The 26,747-nt window shown below is 36.8% G+C and overlaps 1 protein-coding gene across 2 annotated transcripts in view; it reads right to left on the bottom strand.

Moving 5' to 3' along the window:
• pcnx2 (pecanex 2) overlaps positions 1-26,747 on the bottom strand; it is a 50,345-nt gene that overhangs the window by 2,212 nt on the left and 21,386 nt on the right. For both annotated transcript variants that reach the window (XM_030156023.1, XM_030156022.1), the window contains exons 22-39: positions 25,507-25,657; positions 23,053-23,194; positions 22,768-22,945; positions 19,872-19,980; positions 19,649-19,778; positions 17,706-17,764; positions 16,732-16,947; positions 16,397-16,650; positions 12,138-12,371; positions 11,589-11,692; positions 10,560-10,704; positions 8,646-8,876; positions 5,960-6,117; positions 5,666-5,782; positions 3,788-3,966; positions 2,458-2,624; positions 2,294-2,368; positions 732-908 (exon numbers count right to left, since the gene is read on the bottom strand). In XM_030156023.1, coding sequence (XP_030011883.1) covers positions 732-908; positions 2,294-2,368; positions 2,458-2,624; positions 3,788-3,966; positions 5,666-5,782; positions 5,960-6,117; positions 8,646-8,876; positions 10,560-10,704; positions 11,589-11,692; positions 12,138-12,371; positions 16,397-16,650; positions 16,732-16,947; positions 17,706-17,764; positions 19,649-19,778; positions 19,872-19,980; positions 22,768-22,945; positions 23,053-23,194; positions 25,507-25,657 — 2,826 coding nt within the window. The remainder of the gene's footprint in view (positions 1-731; positions 909-2,293; positions 2,369-2,457; positions 2,625-3,787; positions 3,967-5,665; positions 5,783-5,959; positions 6,118-8,645; positions 8,877-10,559; positions 10,705-11,588; positions 11,693-12,137; positions 12,372-16,396; positions 16,651-16,731; positions 16,948-17,705; positions 17,765-19,648; positions 19,779-19,871; positions 19,981-22,767; positions 22,946-23,052; positions 23,195-25,506; positions 25,658-26,747) is intronic.

The raw sequence follows: 26,747 nt of genomic DNA, 5'->3' as shown, positions 1-26,747 counted from the left end.
CTAACTAACTCAGTTTATCAGAATTATCCCTCGTTCTGTTTTCCCTGTACTTTTAACCTCCTCCAGATGAGATCTGTGTTACGCAATCTCATGAGTATTTGTTGCTGAGACAGAAACAGGCCTTAAACAAAGTCAGTTTTCCCCTGATCCGTGCATCTTCAAACTGTCATCTCAGTGTCAAAATGTTCAGAAAATGGGTCAAACATTTGCATTTGTTGAACTCTGAGGTGAAAAAAATCTATCAAAATCTGTAAATCCCCTTCACTTCCATTAGAACGTGTAGCACAGAATCTGTCTTGTATAACAGTAACATCGGAAATCACTTTCCATTTATCGTCTTGGTCTTAAGGGTTTTTGGAAAACAACTTGCATAAATAAAAAGAAAAGAAACTACAGTGTACAATAACTCAATTAAATACAGTACATTTTTTCCTCATTATGCATTAAGACCAGCATTCAGCAATGAAGAGCCTGAGAATGGTATGTCATATATTTCCACACATTTCATAACAAATGATCTCATATTATTACAAAATAAGTTGCGCTTTTTGCAGGACGACAGCTGCTTTTGGTTTGCCCTAAGCATGATTGAGTGGACTTTCATCACAAACACCCTGACTTTGGCTGTATTTTCTAAGATACTAAAATGTAGTTTGCAGTATAGACCTACTTCATTAAAGCTGGACTCAGGCATTTCCATTTGTGAAATCCCTGGGAGGATCTTTTCCTACCTGTGTGGCCCTGCTGCTCGACCTGTGTGACGGCCCGATGGCAATGTTGACGCTGGACGATGACTGTGTGTCAGTGGTATTTCCCCCCTCGGCGGCAGAGAGCCCAGAGATAACTAAACCACTGGAGAAACTACGCTTCCCAAAAAGCAGGCTGAGAGTAGACGAAGACGATGAGACCTGAGATGAAGACAATACAAGTCTTACACGCAGTTTGTACAAAAAATAAACATTTAAAAGGTGACATATTCTTAAAACCTGATCTCATGCAGCATCTAGGGCTGTTATGATAATGAAATGACCGTTTACAGTATCATCATTTACTGTTCATGTTATACCACAAGTATAGAATAAGCCTCACAATAATTTTAGACATGATGCACAGCTAAAGAAGAAGCTTTAAACACTGGAGAACATAATTAAAAGCTGCATTTCAGTTTAGCTTTTGGGATTAAACAGGCCAGAAATTACTGTAAATACTGTACTTACACAAAATCTGGGTGCTTCTACGAAACTGGGTTCATTTTAGTATCTGTTTTTAGTGTCTGCTTTTTTAGACCCAATAATAAAAGAGAAATTTAGACATATTTCCCCCAGGATGTACCTAATGATGCCCTCAGATAAATGCAAAAAAACATTATATTCTTGCTCTGAGCCATCCCAAAATGAATACATTTTTAATAAAATACTGGGACCAAAAATAGGACCAAAATTGGGACAGGAAAAGCTACCTAGGTGTCAGTGCATTTGATCTGGAAAAACATGGCTTGAAATGATCTTATATACTGCTATAAATAATGACACCGTGTTAAATTTGATGATCTTATTGGTTTTTCTGATCCAGACATGTAGGTTTTTCATGAATCGTCAATCTCGTTCCAGGTTTCGCGTGTAACCTATCTTGTCCACTCGCGTTACATGCAGAACCTGGCCATTTAAACACAAATAAATTGCGAGTGATTTTGCAACACTGGTCATTTTTGTGAAACACTCTGCCTTGCGTAAGTTCGATTCCCAAAATGTACCTGTGAGAGAATAAAAAGATATTCGAAAAAATAGTAGCACATAATTTTCGTGTCCTTTTTACCATGTTACATGCAGATTTTTGTATAAAAATACAATAAAAATGTGTTTTATCTGAAAAATACTTTCTCTTTTATCTCAGTAAATATTTATTTTTAAAATAGACCCAAAGTGCTTCCAGACTTGCTTCATAACATTAGTCTACATCGGTTTTGAATTTTTAGCCCCTCTGTCCTGTTTTTAGGGCCCAGTTTCATCGAAGCACCCATATAAATAAATAACTGATGCTTAGAAGTACTAAGAGAAATAAAGCACATTGAAATAGTGGAATAGTATCACCTAAAGTGCATCATACAAATCTCAAATAATGAAAAATGAGTAGAAATAGTTATAAAATATGACATTTCTGTTAATGAAAGGAGATGCTTGTCATGATTACGCGAGATCACTGCAGTCAACTGAAATGACTGTATATTATATATCAAACATGACAGACCAGGCTTCATCTGCATAAATAAGTAAACTAATGGAAGTTGTTGTACCTGGCTGGAACGCTGCTGATGCTGCGCCGCCTGCAGCTGTGAACTGATCCCGCCGGCTCCTGAGAGACGAGGGACCTGACGAGAGACAAGTACAAGACAAAGAGAGTTCAATAAAGGAGGAAAATGTAGAGGTAAGAAAAAGCTAATGTTGACTGTGTTTATACCTGTGAGAATATCGAGGCTATGGATGTGTTAAAGGACAGCTGGCTGTTGGACAGACGCTGAACCAGCCCGTGGGTGGAGCCTGAGTCCAGGATGGGTCCTGATTGGCTGCTGACTGGAGGACGCTGACTTTGAGGCTGCACTGACCGGCTGCGGTACTCTCTCCTTGCTGAAGACACAAAAAATAAAACAAATAGAATGAACCTTTAGAGATGTACAGTAGAGTGGATTATAAGAAGAATTAGAAGATAAAAAAGGAAAATAACAACAACTGTAACAAAAACAGTAGCAAAAACAAATAGTTGCACATTAGAGATATAAGTAGTAATAGGAATAATAAGAAGAATAGAAATAGTAAAAGTAATAATAATAATAATAATAATAATAATAATAATAATAATAGTTGAAACAATGATAACAATAATAACAATAATTACAGTAATAGTAATAATAATGATTGCAAAAAATACATAATATAAGTAAATGATGATACTCATTATACTAATAATAATAAGACAACAATAAACAAACATTACACACTGGATAAACAATAATCAACTTAGTATGTGTCTATTTCGGAACAAAATAAACAGAGATTAAAGTATAAGCTATAACATGTATTGCTTCTGCACTAAAATATCTAAAAATGATGAAGGATATATTGAATATTGCGTTGACTTTGTCACATCAAATGATCCCAAAGATGTCGCTATTATTATTCATTCTAATACCTGTATCATTTGGCCACTTTATTAAAGTTATTTATTGCAGATATTTTAAAGAATTAAATGACTTGGCATGCATATGCATCACTAAACAAAACATGAATAAAGATTTTATAACTCTCCCACAAAAATGATCTCTATCTGAATGACATCAGACAGATTTTTATGAGTAATCTTGGTGAAAACAACAACTCCCATGATCCCACATGACTTCATAACATCATGTACTATCAGGTCTTTTATTATTGTTTTGATTGAGAGACAATAACGGCAGAAATTACATACTGTACGTTTAAAATCTGCACCAAAAATGCTATTTGAATTAAAATATCCTACAGGAGAGAAACTAACTGGAATTTGATCTTATTCTTACATTTAAATAACAATTAAAATACTCAAATAAAACCTAAAACACCTTCATCTGCATCATTTTAAGCTGTGTGACGCTGTTATTTCCTGTTTATAAAGCTCACTCACAATGTTTGGACTGGGCGCTCAAGTCCTGGTGTTGTTTTAGGTGGAGTTCCAGCTGTGTATGTGTATGTATATGTGTGTGTGTGTGTGTGTGTGTGTGTGTGTGTGTGTGTGTGTGTGTGCGGTTGTGTACCTGTGTTGTGGTGTCTGTGGCTGTGTGTTGTCCGGGCTCGGTGCTGGTACACACTCAGGCTGTTAGAGGTGACGGAGGAGGGGCGGTTGTGGCTGAGGGAGGATGACCCACCAGCACCGCAGTCCACATCCTCCATGTTCACGCCGCTGTTACAGCTGGTCAGGTTGTCCTTACGCACCCTGCACAACACACACAAACACACACACGGCTCAGATTTACTTATTTATGTCCACATCCATGTGAGAGACACAAACCAGCAGAAGACCATCAAAAATTTAGCAAGCCTTGACTCTTCCAGCTGGTTAAACACACACATACACACACACACACATACACACACAAGCACATTAACTTACACTCAGAGAGAGAGAGCAGTTACATAACTATAAAAGCATGACACACACCAGCACACTCTTCCTCTTAAATTAGTTAAATGTGTTCTGGCTGAGGAGGCATAGTTCGTCTCCTTGGCTCTGTGGCTACTTAGTGAAATTAAGACAACACCTTTAACTTGAGGCCGAATGAAACAGGATTAACAATCTAATCTAATCTGAAAGGAAAACTGAGCCCTTAAGAAGCTTAACAGAAAGCAACAGAGCAACACAGACACAAAGACACACACATTTAAGCACAAACACCCACACCGCATTAGCTGACCTGTGGAGGTTAATGCAAAGCATATACAATACGCTACGCCATGGGCAATATTTCAAAGAAAGCAGTGATTGAAAAAGGACAGATAAATAGACAGAGACAAGGATAAAAAGAAGGATGCAGAGCCTGACAAAGAAAGGAAAGAGAAGGATAGAAGAGAGAAGGAGTAGCACTGCTGCAGCAGCAGAAAGTCAAAGCTTTTGGCTGTCATCCCAGTCTGCAATTCAGCCCTCTCTTTCTCTCAAGTGAGCACTCCCACTGTCCCTGTGCTTGTATTTAAAACTACATTAAGTCAGTGGAGAAGTCCCCAGCACTGACTTCCATCCAGTCAATATCTGTAAATCCACCCAGAGCCATTCACTCAGCAGACAGTTGGAGCATTACACTGAAATTTGCACAATATCCGCAGGGATTTAAACCACATACATATGATTTCACAAATCAGCGAACTTCCAGGAGTCACTGTCATCTCACATGAAAAACTAAGAAATGGATGGAAAGGGGATGAGGCAAAAAAAAAGAAATTAGCAGACAGTGAATTGAAGACACGTACAGCTATAAAAGTTGGTTAAATTAGCATTTTATCAGGAAAACAAGAGCAGATAAGGAAATGTTGATATTTTATATGAAAGTTTCCCAGTTATTTTTCAGTGTCTACACATTATTAACTATGTAGGTAAGCACAGTGAGATAACAAAGACAAAGAAGGAGTTCTGAGCTTTCACGAACATCCATTACTTTAAATTATGGGCTGGAAAACATTGCTAATGTCCTGCTTTTAAATGAGTGTTTGCCATAGTTTGTAAACTACCTCACAAAAGCTTTTTTTCCCACATGTATCTTATCTTTTCAACCCAGATATATTTTGAGATTTTGAGTGCCTACAGCCTCTGATGCCAGATGACTCTAAGAAGCATGAAAGATTTAAAAGGTACACTTTTAATAATGTCAAATAAATCAGTGTGAGGCTCTTACGCAAAGCAACCGGGCAGAGGATGCGAGTCCCAGTAAAGGAGCCTCTGAGACTTGTGTTTGTTCCAGGAAACAAACCCACGGGAGTATTGTTTTTATCTGCAGCATGTGAAGAAAATTAATTTGAAGGCAGAAGCTTTTCGGTGAAGTAGAGCCTGAAGAATCGAGCTCTGCGTTGCATGTTTGACTGAGGTGAGAAACACAGTCAGAGGTTTAGTAGAAATGAGATGAGGTTGTTTTCTTTGCACTGACCGTAGCCATTTAGAGCAGAGCCAGGAGCGGATGGCGTCCAGACTTAAAGCCCCTCCTCCGATGCTGCGAAGTGTACGGTGTGTTCCTGCAAATGATGTCGTCAGTGGAGACACATACCTAAAAAAAAAGCAAAAAAAAACCAAGACATTTATCAGCAAAAATCACATATTCTGTCTGTACCTTTAATAGTGTGTTGAGATATTTTCATCATTTAATGCAGTTGAAGTTTTGGTGCATCTAAGTATCGGATTTTGTTTGTGTGCACTATGATAGACAGCTGTGAATATCACTTACATGGGGTAACCCAGTGGTTGGTCACAAGATGAGTTGACCATGTTCCTCAGTGCTTGCTTCGAGTTCTGGATGCTGCCGCGCTCCGGGTTCCGATTTCGTAAAAACACCAGCTCTTGTTGCTGTCCTGCCCACAAGCCTCGCACGCACTCCTTATTGATCTACAGAAAAGAGAGTAGAAAGACAGTATTTGATAACAGTTCAGCAAACTAAGCTTAAATTGGAGATTATTCAGGCTTTTTCAAGTGTTTTTCTCTCTGGACGAATCTTTGAGAAGGTTTGTCTCCTTTCTGTATCTACCTGGCACACTTTCATAGACTTATTCAGAAATAGTTGAATTTTGGATTCCATGAAAGATCCATCTTATAAAGCCATATATTGATATTCTACAACTATCTAAACCTCACCCCCATTTGCCATCACCTTGCACCAGCAATATTTCCTAAAAATCACATCAAAGCTCTTATGTAATTTTATCAACGTATAGTCATGCATATAATACTTAAATACTGCCTCTAATACAGGGGTGTCAAACTCATTTTAGTTCAGGGGCCACATTCAGCCCAATTGGATCTCAAGTGGGCCGAACCAGTGAAATGATAACAGTAAAAAAAGCAATATTATATTATGATCAGGTTTACATCCACAAAGTTTTCTTAAAAATCTGAATAACATGAACAACTTGAATTGTCTTAAGAAAAACAAGTGTAATTTAACAATATTCTGCCTCGTTTTAACAGTTTATCATTTATACGTGTGCGTTTCAATCGCACAAAACATTTAGTAACGGGCAGAATATTGGTAAAATTGTATTTACTTTTCTTAAGACATTTCCGTTTGTTCATATTTGTTCAGGTTATTCACATTTTTTATAAAAGTATAGCTTGGTAATGGTAACATTTTCATGTAATTGTACTTTTTTACACCAAAAAAACAAAGAGAAGATGTGGGGTTGTCATTATTTATAGGTCATTATGATAATATTTTACTGGTCTGACCCACTTGAAATGTAATTGGACTGTATGTGTCTGTACGTGGAACCTGAATTAAAAGGATTTTGACACCATTGATTGTTAATATCTTCAGTGTAATTTTTGCATCTCACAAATTCATCGCGCGGGCCAGATTGGACCCTTTGGCAGGCCGGATTTGGGCCCCAGGCCGCATGTTTGACACCTGTGCTCTAATACGTATCCATCTCCATATAATGACCAAACATGACCTTTGACCTGAGCTCATTTGAATATCATGTTGGAAAGTACAGAAAAATCATTAAGTTTGACTTTTAAAATCTAAAAGAACATTCTTGCCAACTTTGTAGATTCTATTGCTTGAAGTATGTTAAACACATTATATTTATACATAAAATATATCAAGCTTTAGAATCTACGAGGAGGGCAAGATGTTCAATTTGAAGGCAAACTAAGAAGGTTTAAAAATGATACATTACGTACAGAAGTGAATGTAACATCCCAACTGATCACCTAAACATGTCTGATTTACAAATGTTTGTTATTGTGATCAGAAGTATTTGTTGCTTTAATGGATCTCCTTTCCAGTTGAGTAAATCATGTCACTATTACAAAAGAGTTCCATACTTAGTATTACAGATATTATCACGCTAAAAGGGATGACTTTTGAAGATGATTGATGTTACTGTTTTGCTTCAGCAACTGAGTCATGCATCTCTGAACATGATCTAAAATGATTTTCTAGACATAATTACACATTTGACTGAGCCAGACAAACCTATTTTTAAAATAAATCCTAAGTGGGCAAAACAGATAAGGACACCAGAACATGTGACATGATCAACAAACAAAATATTCATTAACTATTATTAACAGTAAAACAATAAATCCTTAAAGACTGAGCAAGGAATGTGTGCAACTTCTGCTCCAAAAGTTAACAAAATAATCAATTATCTACATAAAAAGATGCATATTTTTCTTCTAGAACATGGTTTTGATGCAATTTTAATCAACTGATCGTTTCAGGTCTGTTTAGATTATTTTGTATCTACACTCACTGGCCATTTTATTAGGTATATCTGCTTAATTGCACATTGATGCAAATATCTGATTGGCCAGTCACATGGCAGCAACTTTGTAGATTTATGCATGGAGATAGGGTCAAGTTGAAGAAAGGTGATTTAAAATGGCACGGTTATGGGCCATTTACTGGGATTTTCATGTACAACTGTCTCTATGGTTTACAGAGAATGATTCAGAAAAGAGAAAATATCCAGTGAGTGTCAGTTTTCTGGGTGAAAATGCCTTGTTGATGCCAGAAGTCAGAGGAGAATGGCTGAGAATAGTAACTTAAATAACCCCTGGCTACAAGCGAGGTATGTAGAAGAGCATTTCTGAACACACAGTACTTCAAACCTTCAAGCAGATGAGCTACAGCCGTGTTTACACACGCCGGCCACTTTATTGGGTACACATGGTAGTAGCAAGGTGTACCTAATAAAGTGGCCAATAAGTGTATTTTTTAGAATTTATCTACAATATACACTTGTCTTTGATGTCATAAAAATGGTAACTGTTCACCTCCTTCTCCTGTTAATGCTCAATAAACATAACACAGCACTATCTGACCTCACTGACCCTTAACATAAAAACACTGGTCACACATTCAGATCCCTATGTTTTCCACCTAAATCTTCTTTTTATTTTTATTTTTTTACCTTGATGACCTTGAAGCTGAGGTGGCGTTTGTACAGCATGATGATCTTATACTCGTCCGTGCCGTCATCGATCATGTGTCGCAATGTGAGCAAAGTGTCGCGGCTGGACAGCACCGCCTTACGCCAGGCGGGGTCACTCTCGTGGCAGATAACCAGGCTGCCGCGGTAGTTTGTGATGGCCTCGTACAAGATAGATGCCTCCTCTGTCTCTTCCAGACACGTGAAGTGATCCTGAGAGGGAAAATGCAGTACTCAGGATTTAATGTGATTACAGAAAAATGTAAAAATGTAAAATAAATGGCCATTATGAGAACTTACTAGAACTTTTAAATACCTACATAAAACATAATACAGAATCATTTGTAATGAAATTGAGTGCCATTGTTTGTTTTTTTTGGTACAATTCAGGGCTTCAAATTAAATATTGCTGTCACTAGTGATTAGTCTATAAAATATCAGAAAATAACAAGGAACTCACAAGTAAAACAAATCCTAAAGACATTTGATTTGCTATCAGATATGGCCAAGAACATCACATCAACAACACTACGAGCTGTAAATAGGAGCTTTTTGTTAAATTACGTTAGGACACTGTAACTTGATTACCTCCGCCAAGGAGGTTATGTTTTTGCCAGGGTTTGTTTGTTTGTTTGTCTGTTTGTCTGTCCGTTAGTGTGCAACATAACTCAAAAAGTTATGGACAGATTTTGATGAAATTTTCAGGGTTTGTTGGAAATGGGATAAGGAAGAAATGATTAAATTTTGGTGGTGATCGGGGGTGGGGCGCAGACCAGAAAATTTCATCAAAATCTGTCCATAACTTTTTGAGTTATGTTGCACACTAACGGACAGACAAACAGACAGACAGACAAACAAACCCTGGCAAAAACATAACCTCCTTGGCATGGGGGGGCCCACGGGGGGGGCCACTGATCAGCCTTGGCGGAGGTCTGCGCTCTCCGAGTGCTTCTAGTTGTTAATAAAATGGTTTTGATTAAATGATAACTGATAAATCTGTAGCAAATTGATCAACTGCACAGAAACTGATTACAGTTTACTGTCCAAAGAGTATTTTTCATTTGTTATTTTTCACTGATGATATGCTAGATTAAATCACTGTGAAGAGCTGAAAGCATGAATTACTTATTGAAAAAACAAAATAAAAACAAGTGGTGCCCCTCCCCTCGCACATATTTCACCCATTATAAGTAAATGAGAAGATTTTTAAAATTCATAAAAAACTTTCACCATTTCAACCTTTCACTACCATTCCCAAAATGTAATGAGATCCATTCTGGGTCACTGACAATCTATAAAGTCAATTTGGTATGAATTCAACCAGTAGTTTTGCTGCTACAGACATTTGAATTTTCGATCATTATAAGTAAAAAAAAGAAAAAAAAAAGATTAAAAAAAAAAATTTCATAAAAAACATGAACTTTGACCTAATTTTCCCAAAATGTAATGACATTTATTCTTGGTCACTGGCAATCTTTAACCTCCTAAGACTCAGGAAATGTCAGCAAAGTAAAAGCTTTTTTTGTTTTTTTATTAAATAAGTGCCTATATTAGAAACATCCACTTTTTAAAATTTTTATGGAATGTCCTTTGTGGTGGACAGTTTTTTTTTTCTTTTTTTTTGTATAAAGTTGTGAAACTCTTGTCCACAAATATGGACAGAAAACCCATAGCTGGGTCTTAGGAGGATAAACCAAATTTGACATGTATTCACCCAATAGTTTTGCTGCTAAGTGTTAACAAAAAAGAAACAAAGAAACAAAACAAACCAATACCAGTACCCATTGCCTCCCCTTCGGGGGGTGGGGTAAAAATTCAGTGAATAAATTGCTGTTGTATGATGGTGTAAGAACATATGGGTGCAGATTTACAGAAAAACAGGAAGTAGATCTTTACCTGGTGCAGTTTGAGGCTCATTCTGACTGCAGGAGCCACGACCTTCTGTAGTAGATCCAAATCAGCAAAGACCCACTCATCTTTTGTGGCTATGCGGAAGTCACCTTTAAACAGGGTGTTGAACCCGTAAAGAAACGACTCCAGACTTTGTGTGGTGAAGAACAGGGACATGAGAACAAAACAGAGGAAGGATAGAAAAAAACAGAGAATTATACTGAAAAAACATTCAAAGGCAAAAACAGTGTAAGACCCATGAGCGGAATAAGTGTGAATACAGTGGATGTGCTAAGATTTAGTTATCAATGCCACCTACTGGTGTGTCTGTATAACTGCGGGTTAATATGAACTACTGCTGCAACATAACTGAGTTTTAGCATTTAAGAAAGTATTATTGGATCAGCATTTTATGGGTCTTTGCTGGATGTTTTTTTTTTTTATTTTTATTTTTTTTTTTTACAAACTATTATTTAAGTGTATTTGCAACATAATAACTGGTTAAATCCTTTCAAATTTTACTCATATACGCCATATTGGAGTCACATGGAATTTGTTGAGTATCCTACGTTGTGTTTCACAAAATGTATCTGATTTTCTTGGCACTTTATAAAACTAAATGTCATAAATTTCTTATTAAGTTTTGTTGCTCTCATGATAAGATTATTGAGAAAATTCTGAGAATAATGTGGAAATGAAAAGTGAAGAATATGAAACTTTTGTTGCAGTTGTTGAAAAGCTTAATGCATTATTTAGATAATATTGTAGCTAATATTCGTTCTTAGCAGCCATCGCTAACAACCCTTACTCTGAATATGTGTGTATAGATGTTGGATTTAGAGACTGGAAGGCTGTTGGTATCACAAGAATAAATATAGCCTGAAATAAATAAAATGTGCAATAAACAACACCATCAGTCCTTTCACCCTCAGTTTGAGTGAGAACAACATCCCCACAAAAAGGATCTCTTTGGTAACTAATTCTAAACATATCTTCTTGCATGTTAACTCTGTTTTGGTTTTTTTTTATGTTTACCTGTTGGACATGTTGTGCGATGCGGTACCCAGAGATCTTCTTCCCAGGACGGACAGAGCATATGACAGAGTGACCAGAGGAGAGTCTTCATCACTCTCCACAGGCTGTAAAAACACACAAAACATAGAAATATGAATTCAAAAAGTAATGTATTCTATTATTTTGCTTTTTTAATCTTCTGTACAACACTGTTTTTAATTGTACAGCTGTTTTATGCCTTTAATCTGTTCTTGTATTTTATTCTTTTATTTTGGTTTATTCTTCTGTACAGCACTTCGGTCCATTGTGGTTGTTTTAAAGTGCTTTGCAAATAAAGTAGAGAGAGAGAGAGAGAGAGAGAGAGAGACAGACAGAGCTTAATTGTTAATCTTCCCTTGTAAGTCACATTGGAAAAAAGCGTCTGCCAAATGTATAAATGTAAATATTTTGGTATTACTATTATTATCTAATATTGGCTTTACACATTGATGAATGAAGCAGTCATGCACTATTTTTGTCTTCCAGCTGTTCCAAACTGTAATTAAGGATGTTAATGTTTGAATCATGTACCGTCTCCATCTTGCCAGCACAGTACTGGACCCACTCCAGGTAGACGTTGCAGAAGCTGGCACGTGTCACTCCCTGCAGACAGTGCACGTAGTCTTCATCGATCTTCACACTAAAGACCTGTGGGTCACGCTCGATGTGGTGCCACTTTGTATAAGACTGCAGCGCCTCCTGGATGGATGCATCCTTGAGCCAAGTGGTCAGTTTAGGAGAGTGGACCAGGTAGTAAATAATACTCTAAGATAATAAAAGAGGAGGGGGTCATTAGCAGACAGACTAAAGATAATAAAGACTGGGAAAGCAGGAGAGACAGAAGTGCATGCTTCAGCAGTCTGAAATCACTGTTGGAAAGCTGCCATTTGTAATTATGACTAATGCATGAGAGATCTTTTTCTGCTACTTAACCTTTTGGCACTGAAATCTTAAAGAGTCTGCAGAGATTTCTTGAATATAACATTTCAGTCTGCTGGATGGACGGAAACTAACTCTGCCATTTAAGCTGCGCTGGAATTCGTCAATTCCAGGAAGTGTAAATGACAGTAAGATAATGATTTTTGTAAAACTGAGCTTAAAATGTCTTTGCACAGTGTGAACAATATGTGTTTCAAACCAAAATGAATTAAGAAAAAAAAAAGTACTGACCTGCTCTGAGCCATAACCTACTGCCAGTGTGGTGTGAGTATTATAAATATTAGCATAATTATGAATGTAAATACCATTTTTCTCCTTAGCTAGAAGAGACACTGAGAGGAAAACACCAAATCACACCAGCTGCATATGTCTACAACTCATTTTCACTTTTTCCACTTCTACAGGGTGGGGAAGCAAAATTTACAATGAACATTTAGTTGTTTTTTTCTCAGCAGGCACTATGTCAATTGTTTTGAAACCAAACATATATTGATGTCATAATCATACCTAACACTATTATCCATACCTTTTCAGAAACTTTTGCCCATATGAGTAATCGGGAAAGCAAACGTCAAAGAGTGTGTGATTTGCTGAATGCACTCGTCACACCAAAGGAGATTTCAAAAATAGTTGGAGTGTCCATAAAGACTGTTTATAATGGAAAGAGAATGACTATGAGCAAAACTATTATGAGAAAGTCTGGAAGATACTATTAAAGAAGAATGGGAGAAGTTGTCACCCGAATATTTGAGGAACACTTGCGCAAGTTTCAGGAAGTGTGTGAAGGCAGTTATTGAGAAAGAAGGAGGACACATAGAATAAAAACATTTTCTATTATGTCAATTTTCTTGTGGCAAATAAATTCTCATGACTTTCAATAAACTAATTGGTCATACACTGTCTTTCAATCCCCGCCTCAAAATATTGTAAATTTTGCTTCCCCACCCTGTATATTTTCTTGGCCTTTCCCTGTTCAGCTTTAAAATATATTTGTTGTGTAGAGAGTGGTCTTTATGCATCTGCTGAAAATCAACCTAAAATCAGCCAAGAAACTGTCCATTTGTGTATATACAGCACCTTTTTACAACATGACCCTGTATGACTGAGAATGTTCACAGACATTAAAACACAAAGTAACTTCAGAAACTAAGTCCTAGTATGGAGAAGCTGAGGGCCCAGAAATAATTAATAGACCTGTTAAAATATATAATCTTTCCATTCTTTGTTAACTCCTTTCTATTTATGTCAGTGCCTCACTTTTATGATAAAATAATGTCATACAAATACTATTTTATAGACAGTTTTCCAAACTGAGTAATGTTTACACTCAAAGTTGGAGATTGGGAAAATATAGATTAAAAAATCAACAAACTTCTCAAACCAAAGAACTGGACAGACAGCATGTGTGGAGTAAATATATAAAGATAACACATGTGTGGTGATCAAGATGACTCTCAGCTATCGTATAGTTTTTCTTATTTGTGCCAATTAACATTATGTCCTAAAATATTACGTTTAATTTCAGATGACATCCAGGGAAATGTTAGGGTACATTTTAATCCTCCAGAGTTCAGAGCTGCACAAAAAATTTTTAAAAAATTGTTGAAATGGCATTGAAATATGGCTTTCTTCATTTGATCTGAGTCGTTTACTTCACACAGTGCAGATGTTGATACAATGACAAAGCCACTTTAATATATATAAATGAACCTCCGAAGAGCCAGCTATGGGTTTTCTGTCCACATTTATGGACAAGAGTTTCACAACTTTACACAAAAAAAAAAAGAAAAGAAAACTGTCCACCACAAGGGACATTCCATAAAAATTTTAAAAACTGCATCTGAAAAAACTGTTGCATCATGATGTTTCCAATATAGGCACTTATTTCATAAAAAACTAAAAAAGCTTGTACTTTGCTGACATTTCCTGGGTCTCAGGAGGTTAATGTGTAAGTAAATTATAATGCAACTTAAACATGATGATTCAGACCTGCGCATGAGGACATTTTAAATCATAATTGACCCCTGGACTAAAGGAACATGAGTAAGACTCTACACGTCTTGACTTTATGATGAATTGTTTTTTAGTGCTCATGATTTCCATAAAAATACGCAAATTTCAAAAATAATGAGAATCTAAGCCTTCTAATGATATGTGGCATGCTTATATTGGCACAAGTAATATGTTTATGACTTAATGAACATTGTGAGGGAGGGGGTCTGTGATCATGCTAAGAAGCTTGTAATCTAAGGACTATGATATAAAAATAAAATAAAACAATAAAATCCAACAATCAGTACAGAGACTAACTATACTATGTTTGCTATGTTTTTCATCATTTTTATGGACAGAATTTCTAAGCGGAGCCAGGGGGCAGAGGGGTCCAGTTTGGTGGCCTCACGGTCACATCTGAAATTTTTGCAGATGATGTGGTTTTGTTTTCTTCATCAAACTGTGACCTCCATGTCACACTGGAACAGTTCCCAGCTGAGTGTGAAGCCTCTGGGATGATGATCAGCACCTCTGAGTCTAAGGCCAGGGTTTAGGTTAAGGTTAGGGTTAGGGTTAGGGGTCGACATTTGGCAGCGTCTGCAGTGATGTGGAAGCCATACCAAGAAGATGCTGAGCTGAGCCTGTCGATCTATATATTCCTACTCTCACCTACAGTCACAAGCTGTGGGTAATGACCGAAAGAACAAGGTCACAGATAGAGACGGTGGAAATGAGTTTCCTCTGCAGGGTGGATAGATAGATAGATAGATAGATAGATAGATAGATAGATAGATAGATAGATAGATAGATAGATAGATAGATAGATAGATAGATAGATAGATAGATAGATAGATAGATAGATAGATAGATAGATAGATAGATAGATAGATAGATAGATAGATAGATAGATAGATAGATAGATAGATAGATAGATAGATAGATAGATAGATAGATAGATAGACTGTAAAAAATGACTGTAGAATTAACACCAAAAAGTTGTAAAATTGCAACATAAAAAACTGTGACAATACAAGATTTTTGTGTCGATGATTAAATCAAATATAGCTGTAGTTTTTACAAGAAGAGTATGTGAACAAAACCAGATTTGTATGTAGAAATTATGTATTTCTATTGTTTTTAGAAAATAAAACTGTAAATTGAAAAACATTGTGGTGCTGTTTAAATTGCAAGATGTTGAAATAACAGCCTATTTGCTTTTTTTCTCTGTTTTTTTTTTTTTTTTTTTTAATAAAAGTTACATAAAAAAGTAAACATTTGACAATTTAACATTTTAAATTTGTAAATTAATGGGGTGGTAGAGCTGGTAGAGCGGCTCGTCCAATAACCAAAGGGTTGGTGGTTCGAACCCTGGCACCGCCTGTCCATATGTTAAAGTGTCCGTGGAAGACACTGAACCCTAAATTGCTCCCAGTTGGACCTGGTGGCTTTGGAAAGCGCTTTGGACACCATGAAAGTGTAGAAAATGTGCTAAATAAGTGCAGTCCATTTACCAGTTAAATCTACATGTTTAAAATGTTAAATCTACATGTTACTCCGTACATATGTTTACAGTTGGATGTGTTTTTTACAGTATTGTTCTGGAAACCACAGCTGCCAGTTTTTTTCCATAAGAACAACAGGATTTTTTTTACAGTGTAGACAGACAGACAGACAGACAGACAGACAGACAGACAGACAGACAGACAGACAGACAGACAGACAGATAGATAGATAGATAGATAGATAGATAGATAGATAGATAGATAGATAGATAGATAGATAGATAGATAGATAGATAGATAGATAGATAGATAGATAGATAGATAGATAGATAGATAGATGTTCAGATTCAGATTTACCTTCAGGTAGTAGGTGATGAGCAGCTTTCTGAGGTCGTACACTTGCAGCATGGTAGCTGCGTTGTTCTCACTGATGCTGTAACCTTCCAGCAGGTACTTGGTGGCCATCACCTCCCAGGCCAGCCAGCGCAGGTTGAAGGCTGCGTTGCACGACAGCATGTGAGGCAGATGTCCAGGCTCGCAGCAGCAGCACGCGTCGTCCTCCTCCACGCCCTCCGTTATGGCCTCCACCTCTCGCTGCTGGCAGTACGTACCTAAGATCAGAGAAGCAGGTTTACTGACAGAGAAACACCTGAGCAAGGAGTGACAGAGGGAGGAAAAAAAGCAAACGTTACCTCTAAACTCCAGACCTCTGAGCTGGAAGGTGACCAAACCGTTACCGATCTCGATGAGGTGGACCAGGGCATTGAGGTAGTCTGAAGCCAGAATGAAACAGTCTCCGGCGCTGTAGTTGCCCCATCGGCCCAGGAGAAGATCCCCGCAAAGCGAATGCTGCAGGGAGCGGGTCAGGTACTCGTAAAAGATGGAGTTTAGGTTGTTATCATCACAACCTGTAAGAGAAGGACACCAGGAGAACATTTACCTGGGTCACTGTGCGTTAAGAAAGACATAAGAATCCTATGAAAATGAGGTTTGTTTTATACTTTCATTGTTGGTTTTTAGGTGTGTTTGCAACTTTGTGTGAGCCTATTATTATTACCTCCACGAGGAGGTATTGTGATCACTTTGCTTTGTGTGCGTGCGTGTTTGTTTGTTTGTTTGGTAGCAAGATAACTCAAAAAGTTATCGACGGATTTTCATGAAATTATAAGGAAATGTTGATACTGGCATGAGGGAGAAATGATTAAATTTTGGTGGTGATCGGGGGGGCAGAGCTGTCTTGGTGGAGGTCTGCGTGGTCTGGCGGAGGTCTGCTTTTCTTGTGTTTTCATTGGGGTTTGTTTTTTTGTTTGTCTGTTAGAAAGATATCTCAAAACAGTTCTTGAAGGATTTTGATGACATTTTCAGGAAATGTTGATACTGACACAAGGAACAAATGATTCAATTTTGGTGGTGATCAGGGGGGATGGGGGGGGGGGCGGAACGACAGATCTTGCAAATGATTCAGTTTTGGTGGTGATGGGGGGGGGGGTACTGATCTGCCTTGGCGGAGGTCTGCGCTGTCTGAGTGCTTTTCTAGTTATCATTATTATTATTAATCTGGTTATTTAACAGTCTTTCAGTATGTAGCTGCTTGATTTACATGTGACAGGAAATGAAAAAACAGTGAAACATATCACCGCAGTTCGTGTTCAGTTTAAGATCTTACCTGTCTCTTTATCCACTTGGGAAACCAGTCTGCTGTTGGAGTTATCAATACGCTTTGTGCTGTGGAAAATAGAGGGAGCATTCAGTGTTTTGTTCATAGTACACTGTCTTTTCTAGGTTCTATTTCCATCCAAGTTTCCATTCCCAAGTTAAAGTGAAAAGAACAATTTGTCAAACAGAACCAGAGTGAAACATGTAGAAAACACCTGATACAGACCACACGTCAGGACTGAAATCTTCATTGTGTACAGTGTGTTTTCTATATTTGTCTTAAAAATAAACCACCTCTCTGTTTCTATTTTAACATTATCTAAAAACAGAACTGATAACACTGCACCCTCCAGCCATCAGAGCTTTTTGTGTTGTTTATTACCTGAGGCACTAACATGTGACTGGAGCTGAGACTGTGCTGTCAAAGGTTTTCATTGAGAGAGGTTTTTTTTTTTTTTTTGTTCCTGGATCACTGGCTATCTTTATTTTGCTGCTTCATATCAAACTACTGATGTTTATGCATCAAAGCTCCAGGAGTATTTTTGGAGCACTTTCAGTGAGCTGAAGCACAAACAGTCGCATCAATAAGTAAAGAGGGAACAGAAGGGTGAAGCTGTTTGCAGCAAGACACAAAGGATTTAGAGCACTGACGTCCATCTGTTGGTTTAGCTCAAAATCCAGAAGAAAGGGCTGTTATATTCACTAAAGTCAAACTTATAATTATGGGGAGCGTTTGTTTGAGGATAGATGTTACTTATTTAATGCAAATGTATTTTTTTCATTTATTTATCTTTATTTAATCCAGGTAAGTTAGTTGAGAACTGCTTTTTATTTTCAATATAAATATTTAACCAGGGAGTCCAACTGAGATTACAAATCTCTTTTGCAAGGGACCCCTGGCCAAGGTAACAGCCATACAAAGTCAAAACTATGGAAAACACATACATGATGCACAGTAAATGATAAAACAGAATAACAATTATTCAACCAGAATGGCCTCTCAAAAAAAACAGTGACATTTCTCTATCACAGCATTGTCCATGATACTTTCAAAATCATTAACAGAGATGAATGTTTGTGGTTTAAGTGTTTTTTGAAGATGATTCTGTGATTATGGTGCATAGTGGGAAAATGTCATTTTGCCAAAGTCAGAATCTTAAACCCCAGCAGCTAACCAAAACTGTTTAAGAAAACAATAAAATGCACCATGAATGAAAAGATATGGGAAGAAACTTTGTTGTAAACATACACACATACCTATTTTTAATCTCCTAAGACCCAGGAAATGTCAGCAAAGTAGTTGGATTTTATTATTTTATTTTATTTTTATATCATAGTCCTTAGATTCCACTCCTCTAAGCATGATCACAGACCCCCTCCCTCACAATGTTCATTAGGTCATAAACATATTATTTGTGCCAATATAAGCATGCTACATATCATTAGAAGGTTTAGATTGTCATTATTTTTCAAATTTGGGTATTTTTATGGAAATCGTGAGCACTAAAAAAACAATTCATCATAAAGTCAAGACGTGTAGAGTGTTGCTCATGTTCCTTTAGTCCAGGGGTCAATTATGATTGAAAATTTCCACATGCACAGGTCTGAATCATCATGTTTAAGTTGCATTATAATTTACTTACAAATTAACCTCCTGAGACCCAGGAAATGTCAGCAAAGCACAAACTTTTTTTTTTTTTTTTTTTTATGAAATAAGTGCCTATATTGGAAACATCATGATGCAACAGTTTTTTCAGATGTAGTTTTTAAAATTTTTATGGAATGTCCTTTGTGGTGGTGAGTTCTCTTTTCTTTTTTTTTGTTTATAAAGTTGTGAAATTCTTGTCCACAAATGTGGACAGTGGGTCTTAGGAGGTTAAAATAAATCCAAAGTGGGCAAAACAGATAGGATACCAAAACTTGTCCTTAACATCTCAAATCTCAGGGTCTTACTTGTAATTTCGCTCCCAGAACTTGATGGGCCGAGGATAGGAGGAAATGAAGATGGCGCTGCCCAAGAATGGAGCCAGAGGTGTGTAAAAGATGGTGGTGAGCAGGGTCTGGAGCAGCAGCATGGCAGAGTCTGAGATCACATTCGGGTCAAGGAGACTGGTGTGTACGACGGCACTTTGTCACATTCACGCCAACACATTTTAAGGCCTTTGCAAAAGGATACGAGGCACAGCAAACGGCTGAGCAAAGGCATGGAAAGCACTGCCCCAGGCGATCTGCCAGGGAGCGATGTAAACCAGGATGAAATGGAGCTTCAACAGCAGCTCACGCATCTGTTCAGAAACAACAAACAGTCAGTCCCACATAAACAGAGGAGAGGCTGTAGAAATCAGACTGAGACTAGAAGCACTCGGAGAGCGCAGACCTCCACCAAGGCTGATCAGTGGCCCCCCCGTGGGCCCCCCCGTGGGCCCCCCCACCCCCAATCACCACCAAAATTTAATCATTTCTTCCTTATCCCATTTCCAACAAACCCTGAAAATTTCATCAAAATCTGTCCATAACTTTTTGAGTTATGTTGCAAACTAACAGACAGACAAACAAACAGACAGACAGACAGACAAACAAACCCTGGCAAAAACATAACCTCCTTGGCGGAGGTAACAAGAGAACACCAAATACAATCCATTACCAACTGTTTAAGACTCTTTTCTTCTGCTAAATATCACACATCTTAAAGTCTTTACCTTCATATTTTTTTGTTTATCATATTTATTTTACGGTCTCCGAGTTATAGCTGAGACAAACCTGATGACACCACTGTTATTTTTTACAAAACACAGAGTGAAGTATGTTGCATGACTAATAACCTTCACTCTTTGTGTTTACATAGTGGAGTTTCCCTTCCAGTGAAACAGTGAAATGACAAGGACGAAGCTTTAGGTTGAGTCATAAAACAGAAATGTGACTTTGGCGCAGATCCCAATCTCCACCTTAAACCCTAAAGAAATAAACCCTCACTGAATTTAATGACATCATCTATTGACTATGAGAGGCTGCAATAGCTTTAAATGGTATAAATAGGAACGGGACACTCTGCTACATATCACATGACGTTACCTTGACAACGCCAAAACATGATTTGCTCCATTGTGAGTTGGGGACTTTTATTTCATGTTTTTAACTTTCTTCATGGCCAAAGCACATGAAACATAATTCATGTTTTTGCAACTGCTTCACACACAAGAAAAAGTTGTTAAATTAAATTTTGTACTGTGTGTTGTCATGTGTTTTTTATGGAAATCCTTGTTAATGTAGTATTTCTTCATACCAATGCACCCAACATGCATGTTTTTATGCTTGTGTGTGCCACTTGGGAGCTTCCCCTGGTAAATCTGTGTTTTAAAATGTCAGCAGAAAGTGACCATAAAGAACACTCATATGCTTTATAATTGGACACTGGAACTTTTCTAAAACCTCACTGAGTCAGCTTCAAAACATGAATAACACATAAAGCAGAATTCCAGTCTTCAACAGCCACCAGCGACCAAAAATACCAACTGACCTAGCAGCGCCGGATTCATTTTAGAGGTGTGTGTGTGTGTGTGTGTGTGTGTGTGTGTGTGTGTGTGTGTGTGTGTGTGTGTGTGTGTGTGTGTGTGCATGTGTGGGTGGGTGGTGGGTGGGTGGGGGGGGGGCTGTTGAATTAAATGATTGTCAGGCGCACATAATTTTGTCACACTGTAGCCTAATGTCACTGCATATTTTTAATCACAACCATCAGATCAAGTGGAAAAGTAGCCTTTACTACAAGAGTCTGTCTTTCGAAAGCGGAAATAAGAATTTATGTAACGGACTGCAGCACTCATGAATATGAAGTTGCTCTTTTTCCACACAGAGGGGTGGATAGGTATTTGTCTGTTGTTGTTTATCAGTGGTAAAGTGTGTTATTAGTGAAATACCCCCCCAGCAGCAATGCCTAAAATGTTTAATAACTTTTGAGCCACTAATCCAATCAATCCATGTACATAATTCAGGTAAAATGCAGTTTCTCAGTTGTTCTTTGTCATCAGATTTGACCCATTTGGACGTTCAGAGGCTCCATAATGATTATAGAAACACTGTCATCTTCTGCAACATTGATTCACTATGTGGTTTGACAAATGATAGTGGTTGTAGACACTTGTTTTATGTTCAGTTAGTGATATATTTTGCTGAAAAGGTCTTTTTTCTTCACTTTTCTATGTTTTGAAACAATACTAATAATGATGATACTAAAATAAATAAAAAAATAAATAAAGATGCAAAAAGTGGGGATAATGCTAAATGGCGATAGATAGATAGATAGATAGATAGATAGATAGATAGATAGATAGATAGATAGATAGATAGATAGATAGATAGATAGATAGATAGATAGATAGATAGATAGATAGATAGATAGATAGATAGATAGATAGATAGATAGATAGATAGATAGATAGATAGATAGATAGATAGATAGATAGATAGATGGATGGATGGATGGATGGATGGATGGATGGATGGATGGATGGATGGATGGATGGACTTTATTTATCCCAAACTAGGAAATTACAGAATTAGGATTTTATTTGTAAGTTGCCACAAAAAGAGTTCCAGGTATGCTGTAATATGTGTCAGTGTTTTTTTTTTTCTATTTCTCATATAAGCCTGTTTCTAATTCTGTTCTAAATCTGTTTTCTTTGTCTGTTTATCTGTGCTTTTTGATGGAAAAATACTGTCTGTATCTCTGATTGTGTTTCACCCATGTATCCTTAATGGTTGTGTACTTTGTTTCAGAAAAGTGTGAAGGCCAGTGGGAACAAAACACAGAGCTGTTGTCTTATCGGTATCCCAGACTCCCAGTTTCACCCAGTAGAAGTTACTTTTTGACCAAGGTCACTCCAGTCTCAGTTAGGAGATACCGTGTCTGTTTCTAGGTCCTTAAATACTAATGTTTTGGCTCCTTCTCCAAAGTCGTTGTATTGCGTGAGATTCTGTTCACTGTCTGAATAAAGACACTGACTTTGACAACTTTTCTAAAGCACATAAAAAATGCAGTATTCCATCTCCACATATCACCCTACTCTTTTTCTCACCTTGTGGAAAAAGATAGACATGATAAAGAAGTCCAACAGGAAGCTTTCCGAAGCGTGCGGACAGTCGAAGTGGAAAAAGACCAGAGTAAAGAGCAGGGTGAGGAACTGGAAACTGGGGTCACAGAAGGATGAGCGTAGGAGCTTTAGCCCGGCAACGGTCGTCAGGAGAACATCACAGCTGAAGGAGCAGAAACATAAATAACAGATAAACCAGCAGATTTAACAGAAGAGGAAAGATATGATCATGTGTGTGTGATATGTATAAGTGTGTGTTGGTCTCCTCACTGGATTCCAAGCTTCTTGCGGTGACTGAGAGCGAAGCCGTCATTTGTTAGCGCACTCAAAATGATGGCGGGATATACGACGTACTTCTCGAAGCAGAGGAGGCCGACGTACAGACGCTCAAACCACATCAGCACAGCATCCTCTATCACACAAAGACAAGGAGATACAGTTGTGCTCGTAAGTTTACATACCCTGTCAGAATGTGCATGTCTTGGATGTTCCAACATGACAATGATCCAAAACACAAAGCCGAGTTGACCTGTGATTGGTTACAGCAGAAAAAAGTGAAGGTGAAGGAGTGGCCATCTCAGTCTGCTGACCTCAGTATCACTGAGCCACTTTGGGGACGTCTCAAACATGCAGTTCATGCAAGAAAACCCAAAATCTTAAAGGAACTGAAGGTGTTTTGCCAAAAAGAATGGGCAGCTTTACCATTTGAGAAAATAAAGTACTTCACCCACAACTACCACAAAAGAATTCAAGCTGTCATTAATGTTAAAGGGGCCAGAACAGAGGATTAAGAACTAGGGCACAGGTGTCAAACATGCGGCCCGGGGGCCAAATCTGGTCCGCCAAAGGTTCCATTCCGGCCCGCAGAATGAAAGTGCATAAATTAACCTGAAGGTTGTCAAAATCATTTTGGTTTAGGTTCCACATACAGACCAATGTGATCTACAGTAAAAATAACACAATAACCCATAAATAATGACAACTACAAATTTTCCTTGTGAAAAATTATGTGGAAAAAATGTTACTGAAAAAAATAACATTCCATTGTGAAAATGTTTACATCTACATAACTATTCTTTCACAATAAAACGCAAATAAATACATAAATGAAAACAAAGATGAACAACCCGAAATGTGCAATTTTAACAATATTCTGCCTGTTACTAAATGTTTTGTGCATTTATCAATCCACTGTGATCTGTAGTTGTTTTAATTATAAGAGAAGATGTAATATTGTAGAAATTGTTCAAATTTCAGTTCCAAACTCCAAAATTTTAACAATATTCTGCCTGTTACCAAATGTTTATGCAACATCGTGTGTAATGCACATGTATAAATAATAAATCGAGGCATAATATTTTTAAAATTACACTAATTTTTCAAATGAAATTTAAATTTTTTCAGGTATTCACATCTTTTTTGTAAAATGTAAATATTTTCATAATTTAATTGGGGGTTTTTTTGTACTAAAACAAAAGAAAAACTTGGATTTGTCATTATTTATAGGTTATTAAGTCATTATTTTACAGGTCTGGCCCACTTGAGATCAAATTGGGCTAAATATGGCCCCTGAACCAAAATGAGTTTGACACCCCTGAACTAGGGAATGTAAACTTTAGATCAGGGTCATTTGGATAGTTTCTGTTTTCAGTATGATTTAAAAAGAACAAACACATTTGTTTGATAATAAATGGCTTCACCCGACCACTAGCCACAAGTGAAAGAAAATTTTTTGTATTATCATTCATATTCTCTGAAAAATGGCCAAAGAATCACAAATTCTGGTAGGGTATGGAAACTTATGAACACAACTATAAGAAACATAACCTGCTGGAAACCAAAGAGATCTTGGTAAAATTTCCCAAGATAATTTTTTCCATTTGTTATTAAAACACAAACCTCAGTGAAAAGATATCAAAAAGGAGACCCTCTTCTTTATCGCAATGTCAAAAACTACTTACAAATTGTCTACAACCATTTCTACCATTCTACATTTTTTTTTTTTTATCAAGTTTCTGATGAAGCATTTTTTTACTTAATGATCCAAAACTTCTATACTATTATTGTCTTCATTGTTTTCCAAATGTGTACAGCATATTTATCCTACGTATGATGAATCAAGGCATAAATAAAAAATACAATTATGACACTCAGGAAAACACAATAATAAATACTAGTGCAAACAGTCCCATAAGTGAAAGAAAATATTAAGTAACATGCACAAAAAAACACTTTCACATACGTACAAACAAATACATGAATTAATATGTAATAATAAGTGTTTTTTAATAAGTGCACTAATTGTCCTGTCCTTGTTTTAACAGCTGGAATAACTGAAATGAAGGAAGTGAGCATTAAGTGTGTAAAATGTGTGTATTCATTGCTTTAATACAGTCATGACTCTAACACTTAATGAAACTAGGCTTTTGGAGCCTTAGTGTGTGTGTAGTGTGCTCCATTTGATCAATGAATCCAGTTATTGTAGTAGATTCCACCTAAAGGTTATACACTTCAGGACTGATGTGAATACAATATTAATAGATATACCCACAGGCATTACTCCCACTAGTGTCACTGCAGGGTTTTGTGGAATATCCTGATGGAAAACCTCAAAGTAACTTCAACAACCTTTTTTCTGCAAATTGTTTCTCAATTAAATATAGGCTACCGATTTTCTTAAAATGTAATAAATATGATCAGATCTAAATCGAAGGTTTACGTCACCTCTGGGTTCGAACTGGTGGTACTCTTTGGTCTTCAGGACCGGGTGGGAGATCCACAGCCACGGGTGATGCTTTCTCAGCTGAGGGATCAGATAGTGGGTGACAAAGCCCACAGTCCCCGCTAATGCATAAAGCACGATTGTCACAAAGGGCTGAAAAACAAATGAGTTATTTAATTAGAAAAACAAAAAAACATAAGGAAGGGTTAGCAGCAAAGTTATTAGAATCAATAAAGACTTAAAAATTAACCCATAAAAACCCAGTGTTACTTTTGTGTCAGTTCCAAAATATTTCGTTCTTAATATTTAACTTTTCTTAGGTGATTTATCACAATTTATTACAACAAAATCCTCTGTATTTCGTGTTTTTTCAGTGAACATCTGGTGTTTTCCTATATTTAACTTACTGATCATGTAGATGTTCATAAAAGAATAAAGTTGAGGATTATTATATCAAAAACAGAGAAAACTGAAGAAAAAGTGACTTTTTTTTTTTTTAGCAAAATTTATCATTAACCCTCCGGTATCCCATCCAGCAAGGCCCTTACTAAGCACCAAGTGTGCCAAAAAGTTTTTGGCACACCAAGTGTGCCAAAAAGGCACACATGGTGGAATAATGAATAAAGGTGGAATAATGTCAAAAAAATGTCATACAGTTTGTTTTTAATTCTTTTACACTTTTTTCTATTTCATTAACTTGAACCGTAAATAAAAATACCAAATACTCAATAACTGTCACATTTTTGAGCCCTTTAAATGCCGTGTTTGTAATGTAAACAAACCTTTTTTTTTTGGATGCAAAAAACACATTTTTTTTTTTTTTCAATATACTACATAAAAAGTGGATCACATATTATTTGATTTTTGCAGCCTGGCATATGTCAATGATTAACTCCAACATCGGTTAATTTGCATTATTAGTTTTGGCGCTAGGTCAAATGTTCAAAAATACTAGCATCTGTCACCAAGTGTCTCAAAAAAGCAAACCTATAAATCAAACTATTAAATATTATATATTGATTTATTTTTCTGCTCTAGTTTGATTTTATTTTTGTAAATCAAGGTCAGCCCTAATCATACATATCAAATGGAAGAAATAGTGTGTTTTAGGCACACTTGGGAGACAGATGCTAGTCTTGTAATTTTCTTTTGTTTACAATGTGCAGATTTTAGTTGGTGGCCAGAATTTTAAAGATCATGCAAAAATGAACAACTTTTGAATTCTAACCTCATTTAAATTGTG

The sequence above is a fragment of the Sphaeramia orbicularis genome, chromosome 15 (assembly GCF_902148855.1).
Source record: "Sphaeramia orbicularis chromosome 15, fSphaOr1.1, whole genome shotgun sequence".
Classification (NCBI taxonomy): domain Eukaryota; kingdom Metazoa; phylum Chordata; class Actinopteri; order Kurtiformes; family Apogonidae; genus Sphaeramia; species Sphaeramia orbicularis.
This window is presented reverse-complemented; position numbering and strand designations above follow the sequence as displayed.